Below are 18,809 nucleotides of genomic sequence, written 5' to 3'. Positions count from 1 at the left end.
TCCAATCCCATACTTTGCAAAGCATTAAGAAAGGGGAAAAAAAAGAATGCATCCAAGTTGTCCCATAAGGTTTGTTTATCTTGGCTGTGATCTTTTTGGCTTTATCGTGGTCCTGGGGAAATTTGTATTTCCTTTTCAAAGCCTCTGCCAATGTTGGTTGGTCCTGTGGCTTTTTGCTTGCTGCCTCGAACTCGGCATGCTGTGATGGATGTTTCCTTTCCAGATGGCGTATCAAATTGGTTGAAATGAGCTCTGTCTTCCCCCTCGCGAAATGCTAGACTTGCTCATTTTACAAGTGGCTGTTGTACTGCCTTCACCTTCCAATGTATAAACGTTCCATATTGTTGACATTTTGCTACCGTTACTAGCTGCCCATCTGAACTCGCCCGCCTGCACAACGTAAAAACACTCTTTTGCGGCAGGGCCTGTCGTAAAGGAGTGTCGAAATGAGCGTGTTAATGTTGGGCAGGTGGGGGAGTGACGTTCAGACAGATAACTTGTTGTGGCATGGACAGCCAGCATACTAACGGTAGCGAAAATGTCAGCAGTTTGGAAGTATTATACATTGGAAAGCGGAAGCAACAATGAACAACATAGATGAAAAACCTGGCCATTTTTGTTGTTTTTAATTCAATTCAATTTTATTTATAAAGCCCAATATCACAAATCACAATTTGCCTCACAGGGCTTTACAGCATACGACATCCCTCTGTCCTTATAACCCTCGCAGCGGATAAGGAAAAACTCCCCAAAAAAAACCTTTTAACAGGGAAAAAACGGTAGAAACCTCAGGAAGAGCAACTGAGGAGGGATCCATCTTCCAGGACGGACAGACGGGCAATAGATGTCGTACAGAACAGATCAGCATAATAAATTATCAGTAATCCGCATGACAGAGAGAGAGAGAGAGAGAGAGAGAGAGAGAGAGAGAGAGAGAGAGAGAGAGAGAGAGATGCAGGTAATGACAGTAGCTTACAACAACATTAATGAAAGTAATAATATTATAGTTATAGTTCTGGCTACTGTGGTACAATATGTTGAAAGTATGTATTAATATCTGGCAGTATACATGTGTGACAATAGTCATATGTGTATAATAACAGTAGAAGTATGACTAATGACTAATGATGGCAGCAGCAGCAGGAGGCATCTGGCAGGACCACAGCAGCAGCACAACCACACACGTCACGCTGTCCAGGCACTGCTGCGATATGAGTTAATCTGAGAGACAGTGGAGCACAAAGGCTCCGGAGAAGAAGCTGAGTTAGTGACATCCGATCTTTTATTACTGATTCCGATTTTGTAAAAATAACGTGATCGGCGCCGATATGCAGAAGGGTTGCAAAGATTGGATATGATGCTGATGTTGGACTGCAACGATTATTTCAGTTATGTTCAGTTGTTTAGTCTATGAAATGTGAGAAAATAGAGAAAAAGGCCTGTTGTAATTACTTATTTTGTCTGACTGTTTGTCCACAACCTAAAGATATCCAATGTAATGCTGTCAAAGTTCTAGTGAAGGTTGAACGTGTGTGAAGGTGATGAACTCTGTGTGTGTGTGTGTGTGTGTGTAGGCCAGGTGTGTGTTTATTGACAGGAAGAAGCATCCTGTTTCCAATAAAAGAAAAAGTGTGCGTGTGCGCGTGTGCATGTGTGTGTGTATGCACGCATGTGCACGTGTAACGTGTACTGACTGTTGATGTCCAGTTGAGTGTGTTTATAGCACTTGTGGATGGCGCCACAGTTGCACAACTCTCACATTCATCACACCTTTGACATGGACACCCCCCCCCCCCCACACACACACACACACACACACACACACACAGTGCTGACCACATGTGTATCAGAGCTGATTCCTATCCTAACAGTCAGGTCAGATCAGATTAAAGGATTGGTTTGGATCAGGTTTCTCTGATGGGATTTATACTTCCTAATCTAGTTTAGATTGTTTGATAATCCCTAAATACTGTGTGTGTATGTGTGCATGTGTGTGTCTGAGAGTATGAGAGAGAGCTCTTGTTCTTCTGTATCTGTGAGGACCATTTTAAGACCTTGACAGTGAGAACACTTTTTGAAAGTGAGGATATTTGTATAGATTTGGATTAGAAATGTAGCTGTGATGCTTGTAAAGGTCTGTGGAGCTCAAAGCAGCAAAAAAAAACAAAAACAAACTCAGAGCAACACCTTTTCCTGGACATCCTGTCCTTATGTGGTCATTACGTGTGGATTATTTGAGTTCTTTTCAGCTGAGTACAGATATAAATTAACCATGAGATGAGATGCGTTGAGGTGGAACTCATAAATCACCTTTTCTGATTCAAATCGTTTCTTTTCGATCAGTTCTAAGATTCGAAGTCACTGACAACATAGTTTCTTCACTTTTTCTCCTAAACTCAGAGATTGCATCACTGTTCAAATGCACTTCAGTACATACAACAGTAAGTGAACGCATCACCTGTCATACGCCCTGATTTTCATCGTAGTTTCTGGCTTTCAGTTCACTTGAACGTTCAGTCCACTTGTGGTCTAAGCTGTTCAGTTCTGAATCAGAGGCAGTTTTATTTGCCAAGTATGTGAACACATACAGAGAGTTTGACAAGAGTTTTGACTCCAGTTTCTGTACATGTAGACACACAGTAATAAACATACAGCTAAAAACAAGGACAACAAAGATGGACAAGGTGCTCAGTGCTTCCCAAAGATGTGCATTTTTGCTAAAACTTAACTATTTAAAACTGAACTGAAATTGAAACTTATCTATGCTTTCTTTAAAGCCGGACTCTAATACTAAGTTTTTGTAAAAAAAAAATAAAAAAAAAAAAAATGCATGTCTGGCAAGCACTGAGCATACAACTGGATAAATGAGACTTGGATTATACAGCATGAGTTCTGTGAGAGTTTGTAAACGGATGTTTTAATATAGCTTTGCTGCTGTTAAGCGTGTTCCTCAGTCAATCTTAAATCAATATGTTAACTGTATTCTGTTCAGGCATGCAAGAAAAACAGTTTTTTCTTCACAAATTCAAGGTAACTCATCATGACTAATTAATATACAAATGGTAATTTTGTGGGTGAAGTATTCCTTTATAAGGTGGATGTAGTAAATAATCATTAAATTGAGGGGAGCTCTACTGCTAAAAAATACTGATTTGTTCGTTGACAACTGAAGATTTGTTTGTACAGGTACTGAGTTCACTAGAGATGTGGTAGTGGCATTCAGTTCTCATCCAGGACATTGGTGGTTCTAATGATGTTTGCACTGATATGCTTTCATTTCTCGTGTGCCAAGCTTTCCTTAATTCCATTCAATAGAAAACTTTTTCTGGGGCCATGGAGATCCTAGGAAGTTGAGAACTATGTACACATTGTCTTGGTTAAGGTTTTAAACCACCTCTTTCATCAAATACGTCGAGCAGGGAGAAGTACAGCCTTGAGCGCTTATTATTCCAAATGACACTAAAACAATTTTTTTCATTCCAGTTAAAAATAAAAGAGAGACCGAGGTTTAAGGGGAAGGAATTATCTTTGTTTTAGACAGATTATCACAAGTTATCTCACACAGGTGGAGACCCTGCAATGTGGCTGCTACTGCTGCTACTGCTAATAATGATAATAGTAGTTTGTGTTAAATATGTTTTGGTTTGGTAGATCATGTTAAAAACCTTTGTAGAAAAAAAAATGTAAACTGTCATTGTGACACCAGATATTCACCACTAATCATAGTTCTTGTCTTCTGATTATTTTGTGAAATATACTTACAAGTTTTTTTGGGGGGTATATATTTATGATATTTATAATGATTTATTATTTTACTGAGAACTGCAGGTTGTAGTGTCTCAGATGTTCCCTCTGCACAGCACACGACATGGTGGCATGTCACTCTCTCTATTGGCGATTAAGCACAACACTAATGTTAAAACCAAAAAGCTGCTTTATATATTTTTTTTCTATTTTCTTTGAGATAATTCTCACTAAATCTGGCATAGATGACTTAAATCCATGCTGTAATCCCGGGTCATCCTGCGGGTCCTGGGACTACTACAGCCAGGTTTCACAGCACCATCCCGTCTCTCAGAATAGTCCATTTAGCTTACTTTCTGTCCATCTGTCTCTGTTTTTTCCCTTTGTCTCATCAGCTCTATTTTCAGCGTTTTGGTGAGACAGATAACTTTAATTCATTTCCATCAACTGTTTTCTGGATGAAGAGAGATAATGATCATCAGATACAGTACAAATGTAGTGGAGTAATGAGTGCATTATTTACCTCTAAGATGTAGAGGAGTAGAAGTCTAAAGCTGAATAAAATTCAAATACCCAAAGGAAAAATACCTCAGATTTATAGGGCTGGGCACTATGGCCGACAAATATTGTTGTGGTATTTGTAGGCTATATAGTAATACACGATATATCTCGATATTTTGAAATCTACTCTAAAACACTTCATAAATGTTCGATTTAACTCTTAGATGCATATGGTGAACACTGCCAGACCTGACACCCCAGTGCTCACATTACAATCCTCCCTCCTGTAAAACAATTTTAATCATTTTAAATTCAATATTTATTCAATAGTCAATGTAAATCCATTGATTTCCATCTTGTATCAATCCGATGTTGTAACTAAACCTTGACTGAGAGACTAGATAATTATTGTGCTGTTTTAAAACTATGTCTGCCAAATAATGTCCATATTGTCTGGACTGGTCCCCACAGTGGTCGCTGCTGAAAACCCAAAGTTTCATATTGTGAGTTTGCATATAAAGGCATGTTCACAAACGATTCAGTTATGTTTTTAGAGCTGTAGTTTATAAACACACTGTTTATCAAAGGTAATAAATAGTTGTGTTTCACTGACTGTCAAGTGAGCAGGACACAGACAGACTAAGGGATACACTGCTTAGCTTAGCAAGACAGACAGGCTAGAGTCAGATGCACAGCAAGCTAGCACATCAACTTAATGTACTGGTACTTGCTGGCATCAAACTTAGAGAGGAGTTTCACCTGATGGCCATTCCCGCAGTTCACTTCCATTGTGTGTTTTTTTTTTCCTCTCTCTCTTTTCATGGTAGTTCGGCTTCGTAACTAAATCATCAGTATGTTGTTGTTTTTTTCACATTCCTTCATATTGTGGAGTTTAATGAACATGTTTCGCGGTGTTTCGGAGACAGTAGCATGAATTCAGACTCCTAGTTGTTTTTTTTGCCTTTGTGTCTGCAATAGCCTCAGCAGGAGTTGGTGTTGGGTTGTCCGGCCTTCCCATTCTCGAGAATGCAATATCTCAAGAATGCCTTGAGGGAATTTGTACAGATTTTGCACAAACATCCTCTTGGACTCAACGACAAACTAATTTGATTTGAGAGATCAAAGGTCAAGGTCACTGTGACCTTGAATCCATCTCATTCTCATGAACGCGATTTCCCGAGAACAACTTAAGGGAAGTTTGTCAGGCAAAAATTTTCACTTTGACTGAAGAATAAATTGATTGGAATTTGGTGGTCGAAGGTCAAGGTCACTGTGACCTCACAAAACATGTTATCGGTCACAACCCAAGAAATCTTACGCTAATTATGACAAAAAGTCACACAAATGTCTCATAGGATACAAGGTTGATGACATTTTATATCTAAAAGGGACAGAAGGGGAGACATTTGGTCAGATACTGAATTTGTGACACTAATCATGAGTGTCCACCAAGAAATTGTGCTGACTGTATAGATCTTCTGTACTGCCGGGGGAAAGCATGTTTTCACAGATATGGATGTAAACTTGTAAATTTGACTGGTTTGTGGAGGCATACAACCTCAAAGCAGTAATTGTGGGGTTTTTTTCAAGTTTTCTGTAGATATTACAATAATACCATTATAATGAACTCTTTTGGCCACTATGGGCATGTAGTTAAAATGTGATATTGTGCCAGCCCTAGTTTCATGTATTAATGTGAGGAAGGTTATAGTCTCCTGCTCGTTCCATGCAAATGTGATGTTTTCGTCTCTTCACGTTTCCTATACGTCATGATTTGTTTGCTTCGTCTGTTTCCATTGTGCTATGTTGCAGTTTGTTTTTATCAATACAAAAACCTTTCCACCCCAGCCAAGCTAAACTGTAAGGGTTTCACTGGGCAACAGCAATAAATTCCCGGCTGTAAGTTCCCACAGGTATCCCAAGTACAAACACACACACATACACAAGTTTTTGATTAATGCATAACTGGGGCCTCTTGATGCTGTATACAGCCTGGTGAAAGAGCTCTTTATTGCTTGATATGAAGGTCTCTCTCTCTCTCTCTCTCTCTCTCTCTCTCTCTCTCTCTCTGTCTCTCTTTCACACACACACATACACATACACTCTCAAACAAACACACACTCAACTATTCATTATGAACTACTTGTGAGGAGACAAACTGTCTTGGTAATTATTTGCCAAGAAAACAAAGTTGACTTCCTCCTGGTAAATAATGTGAGAAAGTTGGATGTTATTTGGATTTGAAGCTGCTGTTTTGCAGTGTTTAAGCTAATATGTCTTTATGTGGAATATTTTAATGCAGGAGGACTGCAAACATTTTCAGTGTTTCTCTTAAAATTGTATGTGTGGGTTCTTAAAAACCATGAAATACTAGCCTCAAAAAATCATTACTCAGGATTGACAAAGGCAACTTTGAAAGGTGTGGTCCAAAAATTACACTTTGAGGAATATTCCCACAGTAACTCATTGACTGCATGACAAAATTACATGAAGAAAACTGAATTTGACAAAATTTTATATACTTATTTTAATAAAGCCCAACTCCACCCAAGCACATACTAAATAGCCTATATGAAGGGAAAGCTTTATCACACTGACTTGACTGATGGATTGAAAATGTGCTGCACAGCTGAGATGTAGTGTTGAATTGTTTATGACATGCTGTACTTAAGTATTCCATTAAACTGATTGATTGTGTGCAAGAGTACTTTAAAGTGACTTCTGAACTTCTCTGACTGGTAATAAAGGATTTTTACACGATTTTTTGGCATCAATATGATAATAAACCTTGATTTGTCAGGTAATTACCCAAATTAATCTAAATCAGACTCTCACTGCTGGCTATTGTATAAAAAAACTGCTCTCAATTGATTTTCCAGATCACCCACTCTTACCATCCTTAACTAACTACAGTGCAATGTTTCAACACTTCACTGTGGCCGGTAAACATGTATGAAGTGTAATGAACAGTGTTTAGGAGACACTAGCTGCAATAATTAGGTGATTGATCAAATTATTGGTCATGAGTTGAGTAATCATTTCAATAATAATCTAAGAAGAAACAGTAATCATCTCTTGGTTCCAGCTCCTCGAATGTGCCTTTGCTGCTTTTCTCTGATTTATGTCACTGTAAATTGAATATATTTGCTTTTTAGAGTTTTGTTATCACAGAAAGGAAAAAAAAAGATGTCACCTTGAGCTCTGGGAACTTCTGTTAAGTATTTTATTTTATTATTTATTATTTTATTTTAAGTATTTTATTTTATTCTATAGCAGCAACTACATCATAGGATGAGATGCATCAGGATTAGGCTTGTGCCAATTTGCAATCATATCGTATATCACCGATTGAAGGGATGATCAACAATTGTTTTTTCCTACGCTGATATTAAGATAGTTTTAACTCGCAATCAGAACTAAGATGTTAATAAAAAAATCTCTAGAATCTGCGCCCTACTTTGCATGAGATGTTTCTGGTGGAGCGGCATGTCCACTCAGTGAATTAGAGTGAGTGAAGGGTGAATTTTGAATCCTGAATTACCAACCAGTTTACCGTTACTTTTCCATGGATCTGACACCACACATCTCAATTCTCCGCATACCTGCTCAACAAAACTTTGCTCTGCGCTTCATAGGAGTAGTTGACGTTATTGATATGATTTGGATTGTGATATTAAAGATAAGATCATAATGTTAATCGGAACATGATGATTGATACCTTGGACTGCTCCGATTACATCAATAGATTAGTTCTCAGTTATGTTGTGTTCACATAACAAGCAACAATGCAACAGCGTAGCCAGCTACACTATTGCTGAGTTGACATTAAAGTGTTGTTCATGCTCATTAACCTAGTTATGTCACCACAGGCTTGTGTGTGTCTGCTACTTGCTACAAAGCACCTCGACTAAACGTCATCTAAAGTCTGTATTTGGTCAAAAAATATCTATGCTTTTGATCAATGTCGGAGCCCCATTTTAACATCACATTTCTCCACCCCATTGCATCTCCATGCACCACAGTACGCTAAATTACACAGTACTACAGACAAAAACAAAAACCTAAGACAGTTCTACGGCCCAATACATACACCTAACCCCTAATGAACTTATAACTCTTTGTCATCTCTGCTGTGGAGCTTGGCTCTGTGCTGCCTTCTGCCCCCTAGTTGCACACGCATCTCTGTGAAGACTTTGCACAGAAGCTCGTTTATTAATCAGAGCAGCACATTGCAATGTCAGGGGAAAAGACAGCCCGCAAGAACTTTGATTTGTCAGTTAAGGCTGCCTTAATTTTTTCTTGCCACAAGTTTCTGATGCTGTTAGAGACATGAAGCAAGTTGAAAAGACTTACTTATCTTTTTTTTTTTCACAAGCTTTTCACATCTTCCAAAGACCACCTCCACTGCAAAACATCTGCTGAACACAAGCCAAGCTTCCAACCAAAGGTAGCCCACATTTTAGACAAATTTACAGGAAATTTCCAAAACAAAATGCAAATGAATGTATGTTTCCATCTACAAATGATGGATGCAATTGTTAAAGCTCCAGTCAAATTTCAAATGATGCAAAATCATGTGGAAAATCTGATAGAGATTGTTGAGACATGAGGCATGTTGAGAAGACTCAGTTATCTTCTCCTTTTAAGTAACTGAAAGGTGGTATCGCTTGCTCCTCCATCCTCCAGCCACAGCAAACATTTAGAAAATATCTCAAGCATTTTCAGATTCATTTGCATCAGTGTGAACATGGCCTCTAAACAACAGATATGTCAGAGCAACAGGTCTGCTTTCTTCCACCCTTCCCCTCTCTCTCTCTCTCTCTCTCTCTCTCTCTCTCTCTCTCTCTCCCCTCTTTAATGCCTCTCGCCCCGGGCGCCTGAGGGAACAGCTTCTCTTGTTTCTTTTCTGTCGCCTTTATCATCAAGCAGCAGGAGGTCTGAAGACGACTTCAATAAGAACCTGCTGAGGAGGAGAGAGGCTGAGAGACTCACACAGTTAGCAAGACAGCAATGCGCGTGTGTGTGTGTATGTGTGTGGTGAGTATAAAGAATGATGTCTTTGTAGGTAAGCAGTGGTATTTTAGCTGTGGTCTGTCTCCATGGAATGCACAGCCTTCTGGGAAAAAACGCAAAAGGATCTGTGAAGTAGAGAGAAACAGCAGTTTGTATTATTCTGTCTGCGAATCAAAGAATAACTCAAGGACATTTTTACAGGTTAGAGTACACTGAGACGCTCTGTTTAGGAGGAGAAGTGAATTACTGAGAGATATTTATCAAGAGATGGAATTTCTTTTAAGACAGTTGATATCTGTATTTTGGCTGCAACTAATGATTATTTCCATTATCCATTACTTGTTTGGTCTCTAAAATGTCCATTGGAACTTCCTAGAAACCACAGTGATGTATTTAAATTCCCTGTTTGGTCCAACCAACAGTCCAGAACCAAAAGATGTTCAGATTACCATAATGGAAGACTGAGAAATCTCTGGAGGCTGGAACAAACTGCAGATTAGTTGATTGAAGGACTAATTGTTTCAGCTCTGACAAAGATAGTCAAATGCAACTTGGAAGTTCCAAGAGCTCAAAGTGTAGTCTTCAGATGCCTTGTTTTGTCTGACCAACACTTCAAAACATACAGATATCCCATTTACAATCATACAAAACAGAAAAGCAGTAATTTAAAAGCTCAAACAAGATTATCTTTTTCATTTTTGCCTGATATATCTTTATCAGTCTTCAATTCTAGCATCTTTTGTAATTTGTAAATCAGAATATAGACAAAATTATACTCTGACTCTGGGGCGTCCGAATGGCTAACAAAACACTTGCTACGGCGGGTGAATCTCATTTCTATGAGCACATGGCAGTACATTAAGGGGGTGTAAAAGAGTTTATCAGTGTTTTTATAAACTCAGAGTTTCTCTGATGTAGATTATGGTCCCTGGACAGTAAGAGGACACACTGTGGTAGAGTTTGCGCTAATTTTTGTGATCGTGACATGGAGCCCTTGGAGGTGCTGAAGAAAGACACATGAAACGATTCATTGATGAACTGAAAGTTAATAGGGAACCATTTTGATGTGGTAATGTAAAAAAAAAAAAATTTCAGGTTCCAATTTACAATTCTAAAAATTTGCTGATTTTGTTAATGATATTTGATAGTAGTATCTGGGCTTTGGACTGTAAGACAAAAATATAAATATTAATAAAGTTCGCATTTTATATAAAATGATCTATTGATTAACAAAGAAAATAACTGGCAGATTTGATTGATTGCAACTTATCACTGCAGCTAGTAGGGAAAAATATTTACTCAAGTATTGTATGTAGGTACAATTTTACTTGAGTATTTAAAGTTATTGCTATGTTGCAGGCTACTTCTAATCCTCTACATCTTAGGGGTAGATATTGCACTTTTTACTTTACTACATTTATCTAACATTAAGATTTTATTGACAAAACATGATTCATTTATTGAATTATGATACTGTGCTAGATATAACTACCCAACAGGATAAAGTAGTTAAAATATGTCCCACTGTCACCAGCTGTAATGTTAAAATGCTCCTAATGTGTTAAAGCATCAGTGGGTTACCATTCCACCAAAATACTTTTTTGATAATACTTAAAATACAATTTGCTGTCAATAGTTTTTTTGAATGTAGGACTTTGACTCATACCAGAGTATTTCTAAATTGTGGTATTGCTACAACAGAAAGATCTAAATATTTCTTCCACGACTGACAGCAGCTAACTTACCAGATTTTAGGAAAACATACCAAACATCATTCCTTTAGCGCCACCCTCAGGCCGAACTTTATATTTTTTACACCACTTACTGGCTCTAAGAATAGATAAATCCTCAGAATGTTAATTCTGTCTAGAGTGTGTGTACTGATGTTTGTGTGAGTCTTTAATCTTTAATCTCTCTGTATACTGGAGGTTTTATTCCTGGTTTTCTCTGTATTTTCATACTCACAATAATGGCAGGAAAGCTAGAGATATTTGCTGTAACTCTACACACACACACACACACACACACACACACACACACACACACAGGTGCGCTCTCTCTCTCTCTCTCACACACACACACACACACACACACATTCTTTTAAGCTGATATTAGGCTACAGATGAGATAATGAAAGGTTGTCTGAGGAGCAGGTGGCAAGAGCTGATATTACTGCCTTCCCACAGGCACTCTGTGTGTGTGTGTGTGTGTGGGGGGGGGGGGGGTGCGTGCGTGTGTGTGCGTGCGTGCGTGCGTGCGTGTGTGTGTGTGTGTGTGTCAGAAACACACTCTTTATCCCTGGAAAAGACAGATATAGGGCAATCTGTGGGATTAAAATACCCACCAAGGTCATGTGGCTTTGCCACTGAAACTCACACACGCACACACACACATTCTTATATATCACCACCTGACTCCAGGAGGTCAAGGCCACAGCTGTCTGTGTCTCTGGGGTCAAAGGTCACTTGTGCTCAATTGAGCTTTTACTTTTTCTCTTCTCATGTCTGTCCATTTCTTTTTTCTAAAAAGAGAAACTGAATTTAATGACTGACCTATGTGAGGAAGTCAGGGACTTAAGTAAATGAATAATAAATGTGCACATGTCCTAACAAAATGACAATCATAATTCCTTCAGAAAATGAGATGATTTTTATAGCAGATAATATGTCTTGTGTCATTTATTTGTGTCCTTTGGGAGTCTTTCAGGACTGGTGTGTAAGGGTTATGATGTTTATAGTTGTCAGTATCAGGTATTTTGTGGTAGTTTCATGGTCCAGTTTTAGGGGTTTGTCTTTATTTCCTTCCTTCAGCATAAGAATGGCATAAACCATTGGTTTCATCATAAGGAACAAACATTTCAATACTGTTTAAACCTGCATTTACAAGCTGTTATCACCTTTATAGTTATATGGCAAACATGTGGGCAGTTTGCTATTGGCTATTGGTCTCCAGCAACTCCTGAGGGTAATTTCTGTCCCTTTAGTTGCTGTCTTAGAGACAGTCAGTCTCTAACTGTGTCTGTCTGCTGTTTGCTTGATTTGAGTGTTCAGAGTGTATAAAAACATAAAAGTCTTGGGCCATAAAACCAAAACAGTGAGCTGAGAGATGCTAAAACCCTCTGTAAACAAACAAGAGTTTGTGATAAGTCTCTGTAGTGTCATCACTACGAGCGATGCCTTTCATATAAACATAGTCATTGATCCGTTGTTGATGCAAAAGTACTGATTTGCCTGCTGTGCTGTCGATTTCCTTCTGGAGCAGGAAGAGCTGCATTCCAAACTTATAACCTGAACTGTTATTGTGAAGCACAGGAACAACACTGTGATTTAGTCCAAAAGGAATAAAAGGCTTCATATACTCACACAGATACTGTGCATGTACCTGCATGTTTTAATGTTTTTTTTTTAGGCTGGAGCTTAATCATTTGCTCTGGAAGTGGTTTGAAAAAAGTATGAACATGAGCATGTGTCTGTGTAACATGATTTTAACTGTATTCTATCTCCATTTCCACACACTGTGTGGCTGCCTCTTTCTTCACTGTTCTTCCTTAATAATTTGGAAACTAACCCAACTAACAAAGATGCGGAGAAAACAGTTTTAACCAAACCATGATTTAGGAGTTCGCCTCTAACCTCTAAAACAATGTCAACAGTTTACAGCTACACCAAACCGACATTAAAGAAACTAGTGCCAATGAAGGCAGACTGTTGAATCACCCCATGTCACCTGTGTCTGGGCCAAAAACTTGCACTTGAGCACACAGCAAAGACTGTAGCCAATGGCCAATGACCACATACAGTACAGGCCAAAAGTTTGGACACACCTTCTCATTCAATGCGTTTTCTTTATTTTCATGACTATTTACATTGTAGATTCTCACTGAAGGCATCAAAACTATGAATGAACACATGTGGAGTTATGTACTTAACAAAAAAAGGTGAAATAACTGAAAACATGTTTTATATTCTAGTTTCTTCAAAATAGCCACCCTTTGCTCTGATTACTGCTTTGCACACTCTTGGCATTCTCTCCATGAGCTTCAAGAGGTAGTCACCTGAAATGGTTTCCACTTCACAGGTGTGCCTTATCAGGGTTAATTAGTGGAATTTCTTGCTTTATCAATGGGGTTGGGACCATCAGTTGTGTTGTGCAGAAGTCAGGTTAATACACAGCCGACAGCCCTATTGGACAACTGTTAAAATTCATATTATGGCAAGAACCAATCAGCTAACTAAAGAAAAACCAGTGGCCATCATTACTTTAAGAAATGAAGGTCAGTCAGTCCGGAAAATTGCAAAAACTTTAAATGTGCCCCCAAGTGGAGTCGCAAAAACCATCAAGCGCTACAAGGAAACTGGCACACATGAGGACCGACCCAGGAAAGGAAGACCAAGAGTCACCTCTGCTTCTGAGGATAAGTTCATCCGAGTCACCAGCCTCAGAAATCGCAAGTTAACAGCAGCTCAGATCAGAGACCAGATGAATGCCACATAGAGTTCTAGCAGCAGACCCATCTCTAGAACAAGTGTTAAGAGGAGACTGCGCGAATCAGGCCTTCATGGTCAAATAGCTGCTAGGAAACCACTGCTAAGGAGAGGCAACAAGCAGAAGAGATTTGTTTGGGCCAAGAAACACAAGGAATGGACATTAGACCAGTGGAAATCTGTGCTTTGGTCTGATGAGTCCAAATTTGAGGTCTTTGGTTCCAACCGCCGTGTCTTTGTGAGACGCAGAAAAGGTGAACGGATGGATTCCACATGCCTGGTTCCCACTGTGAAGCATGGAGGAAGAGGTGTGATGGTGTGGGGGTGTTTTGCTGGTGACACTGTTGGGGATTTATTCAAAATTGAAGGCACACTGAACCAGCATGGCTACCACAGCATCCTGCAGCGACATGCCATCCCATCCGGTTTGCGTTTAGTTGGACGATCATTTATTTTTCAACAGGACAATGACCCCAAACACACCTCCAGGCTGTGTAAGGGCTATTTGACCAAGAAGGAGAGTGATGGAGTGCTGCGGCAGATGACCTGGCCTCCACAGTCACCGGACCTGAACCCAATCGAGATGGTTTGGGGTGAGCTGGACCGCAGAGTGAAGGCAAAGGGGCCAACAAGTGCTAAACACCTCTGGGAACTCCTTCAAGACTGTTGGAAAACCATTTCAGGTGACTACCTCTTGAAGCTCATGGAGAGAATGCCAAGAGTGTGCAAAGCAGTAATCAGAGCAAAGGGTGGCTATTTTGAAGAAACTAGAATATAAAACATGTTTTCAGTTATTTCACCTTTTTTTGTTAAGTACATAACTCCACATGTGTTCATTCATAGTTTTGATGCCTTCAGTGAGAATCTACAATGTAAATAGTCATGAAAATAAAGAAAACGCATTGAATGAGAAGGTGTGTCCAAACTTTTGGCCTGTACTGTACATTCTGCGGCTGTGTGAGAGGAAATAACTATCCATACCAGCAGGTGGTCTGTATTCATCATTCAAAAAGGGAACCCGGCAGACCTAGGACTGCAGATATGCAAGTCCTTTTACTTGCACAAGAAACAAGGCAGCGTTTGCCTACCATTTTCACACTACTCTTGTTCCGTAATATAGCTACTTCTAATTAATAATATGTCTGATTAAAAAGTTGCAAATGAGAGGAGCCTTCTGTGTGTGCTCTCTTGACAAAAGTTGTTTGCTGGTGTTCCTCACTTCTGTTTCTTTTCTCATGCACTGATTTGCTTAAGCTAAACAGCCAGTCAGAATGATTTCTCTTCCCAACGGAATCAACATGCTTAATCAGCCGTTAAGCTACCAACAAGGGCCGACAAGGGCCGACTAGTGCCAACGGTGTGGGATACAACACTATGGTCTCAAATGTGCACCGACAACCCAACAATACTCCCAGTGGTTTGCTTTTGAAAGGCTTTTAATGTGAAACATTAGCAGGACTGTTTGATTAGGACTATACATAGGTTAACAAGTGAAGATTTAAGCTAAATGTTTTATGTGATCATGCTAAAATACTTACAGTGATGTTTAGAGGGTTTATTATTATTATGTTCACCTTGTTAGTTAGGATCCTAATGTTTGCCAATTAGCAATAAACACAAAGCACAGCTGAGGCTGAAGGAATGCCATTAGTTCTGCATGTATTTGGTCATAAACCAGAGTATTGGACACATTAAAATGTTGACCCGATGATGGCATTAGATGAAAAGTCAAAGGATCACCAAATTTAATACAGTTCATCCTCTGGGGAACATGAATGCATGAAGCAAATTTCATCACAATCCATCCAATAGTTGTAGAGACTTCTCACTCACAGCCATGAATCTGAACTTCAGGATGAAGCCAGATAAAAGTCCAAGGATCACCAAAGTCACTAGGATTCATCCTTTGGGGAAAATGAATGTCTTCAATAAATGGCAATCCATCCAATAGTTGTTGTGATGTTTCAGTCTGAGCCAAAGTAGAGTAACGACCAACTGACATTGCCATCCATAGAGCCTTGTTTGCAAATAGCATTTTTTTAATTTAACAGGTTTGATCATTTTTGGGGGTTTTTTTGTATCTTGTGGAAAGGAAAGCATGTGGACAAGGAAACTTCAGTATATCACCATGTCTGACTGTTTATCTTCTATGTGTGAAGAGGTCAAGACGTACTTTCAGGATTACAGGATGGCATTGTCATGATTTATATACCCACTTTATCTTCTCCCTCACAGGATGTCTACCATTCTCACCGGCCAAAAGAAAAACTTCGCCTGGACAGCAACAACAATGAGAACTCAGTCCCCAAAGACTTTGACACCATCGACAGCAACAGCAACCTGGGAGCTCGATCACAACGCCAGCGAGTGCCAGTCGCAAACATCAAACGCAAGCTCGACAAGGTCCAAGCACAAAGCATGCTGGGAAAATCTGCAAACGAAGTCCTCAAGTACCCTCCCATCCAACCCAGAGGTTTGGGTCACAATCATAACCGAACCAACATCCATAAACCCCACCCTCAGGTGCCAACCATCCCAGCACCGGTCCAGGGGTCCAATCAGGATCCACCGCTGTACCAGGAAAAGAAGTCAGCCACGGCGCTGCCACCTGGTTTGGAGCCGAGGAAGGAGCAGCCGCAGTGTGAGATCAGTGGGAAAGAAGCCATTTCTGCTCTGTCCCGAGCCAAGAGTCGCGAGTGTCGGCAGCAGATAGTGGAGGTCTACTGCAAGCACAAAGAGAGGGCGCTGATGCCTGAGAAAGTGCCTCGCTACTGCCCCATAGAAGGTGAGATCAGAGAACCAATACTTTATGCATATGCAATATGCATTTAATAATAGTGTATTTTATATTTATGAAAAAAAGTCCTGAAAAACATACACATTTAGATTAAGATTAAGCTTTATTTGAGTTAGCAACCAAACTCCTACTTTTATGACACATTTGCACAGCTGCTTTAGGAACTGTTGGGAAATTGTAAGGGGGAAAGGGGGATCAAAAAGGGCAAGGATTATGCATATTTTTCTTTTAGCTGAAGGTAGAGTAATAACACTGTTTTAGCTCCTCTTTCCAACCCAGTATTGTACAATCCCATACAGTAAATGTGTTTCAACTAGAGCTGAAATGATAGTCCATTAATGAATAAGTCAATTGATTAGTTGCCAAACATGCTCTAGTTGCACCTTCTCAAAAGTGAGGATTGCTGCATTTGTTTTATGTGATATTTTAAGACCCCTCCAGTGAAAATCAACTTTTTAACCTCATTAACATATCCATATAGTGTTTTATATGTTACAAGACATATCATGAGCTACATAAGAAGTCAAACCCAGACTTCTAGGGTTTGTTATGTTATAAACCCAAGGAACCAATCCTTTAATTCTACAGTCACCTCAGCTTGTCAGCTGGTCATCAGGAGATGATTTATCTAACATTGGCAACACATTATTAGCTGTTTGATAACATATTCAAGACAAAGGCTCATGTTGTATATTGCTGTTTACAAGTAGAGGTTTGTGTGTTTGATGAGCTGAGTCAAAGGTGAGCAGGTACATGTACAGTCAAACTGCAAGCAGGGGGGTGGGAGGTGGGCTAATTTGCATATTTATAGATCTGCACATACTAAGCCATTTTAGTACATGAAGAGATTTTTTAATGGAACAACTGGAGTTACCGCCTTGCAGTTGTATGCCTCTGCGAAAGAAAGAAGAAATTCCCTCAAGCTGAATGAAACAGACAGAAAGATGGATGAACAACCTGAAAACATAATGGCTCCAGCCACAGCTGTTGCCAGTGCAGAGATATAAAAAATGAAATAAGTAATTTTGATGAACAGAGTTTTTTTTAAGAGGTTTAACCAATGCCAGGATAGGAACTTGAACTAAATGCCTTTTTTGACAGACCAAATGATTAATCAGTTAATAAGAAAAATAATCGTCTGGTCAATCAACAAAATAAATTATTAGTTGAAACCTTAAAAAACTTGCTTCATAAGAAAAGTTTAAAGCTTTATTTTAGACAACAGGCACTGTTGGCTAAACATTAGTAGATTTCTTCCTGGAAGTTTAAGTCTACAATATGCATTATTTCATGTAGCTTCTGATGTTAGGTTACGTCAGTTAAAGTCAAATCACGCTGAAAAAATCTTTTTATTTTCCTGTTAGGCTGAATTTGTACCAAGACTGGTTTAGCATATTTCCAGGTTAATGTAGTCTATACTTATGGGTGTTATCCAGAATATGAGCACACAGAGTTATTGTGCATAGTTGGTTTATGTGTATTAACCTATGATTTAAGGACTGATTCATCCCCTCATGGTAACATAGCTGGTGATTGAGCCAGTCAACAAATGAAAGGGTGACAGCCTGAAAGACAGAAAGCGAAGGAATTGGGCGAACATGCAGCTGCTTTGAAGTGGCAGGTTGCAAAAAAGTCAAAGATGTTCTTTTTTCCTAAATTTATCCTTTGGGAAGCATTTTTAACCCGGCACGTGCCAGAGCCAATGAAGAGGCATCCAGTTTGTTTCCAGTTCTATTTTCAGGGACTTAAAGCATGGATGGACACTGCATGGATGATACCCAACCAACGTAATTACACCCCAATTAGAAAAGCAGTTTGTAATCTTATTTTTAGAAGGGCTGACTAATGATTTACTTGTAGTCATGCTTTCGGAACCACCCTGAGCCGTTTGAGGTTTAATTTATATGATTATAGGTTGCTTTGATGATACACTAGTCATTATATCCACAGGCTCAAGCAGCAGTGAAAGATGATTTGGTTTGACATTTGAGATTGACTGACGTGTGCTCAGTCTGTTAAAGAGAACAAGAGGGTTGTTGAAACAAAGTTCTGTGCATCTGTACTCATGCAGACATAAGTATACATCCCTGTCCATGCACGACATCGCTCCCCCTGCCTCCCTCTGTCTGCACAGCAGCGCTCTACTGAGCTGCCTGATTACAGTCATTTCTCCTCAAACTCGCAATCCCAGCATGCCCCAACCCGGGAAGGTCACTAATTAGGCCAAGCAGGCCTCAACCCGCGCCATCTTTAGCGTGATGATGGAGAAG

The 18,809-nt window shown here is 39.4% G+C and overlaps 1 protein-coding gene across 1 annotated transcript in view; it reads left to right on the top strand.

Moving 5' to 3' along the window:
• LOC117268815 (xylosyltransferase 1-like) overlaps window positions 1–18,809 on the top strand; it is a 44,759-nt gene that overhangs the window by 3,264 nt on the left and 22,686 nt on the right. Inside the window, exon 2 of the mRNA XM_033645513.2 lies at window positions 15,978–16,527. Within this exon, the coding sequence (XP_033501404.1) occupies window positions 15,978–16,527 (550 nt within the window). The remainder of the gene's footprint in view (window positions 1–15,977; window positions 16,528–18,809) is intronic.

The sequence above is a fragment of the Epinephelus lanceolatus genome, chromosome 18, assembly GCF_041903045.1.
Source record: "Epinephelus lanceolatus isolate andai-2023 chromosome 18, ASM4190304v1, whole genome shotgun sequence".
Classification (NCBI taxonomy): domain Eukaryota; kingdom Metazoa; phylum Chordata; class Actinopteri; order Perciformes; family Serranidae; genus Epinephelus; species Epinephelus lanceolatus.
This window is presented reverse-complemented; position numbering and strand designations above follow the sequence as displayed.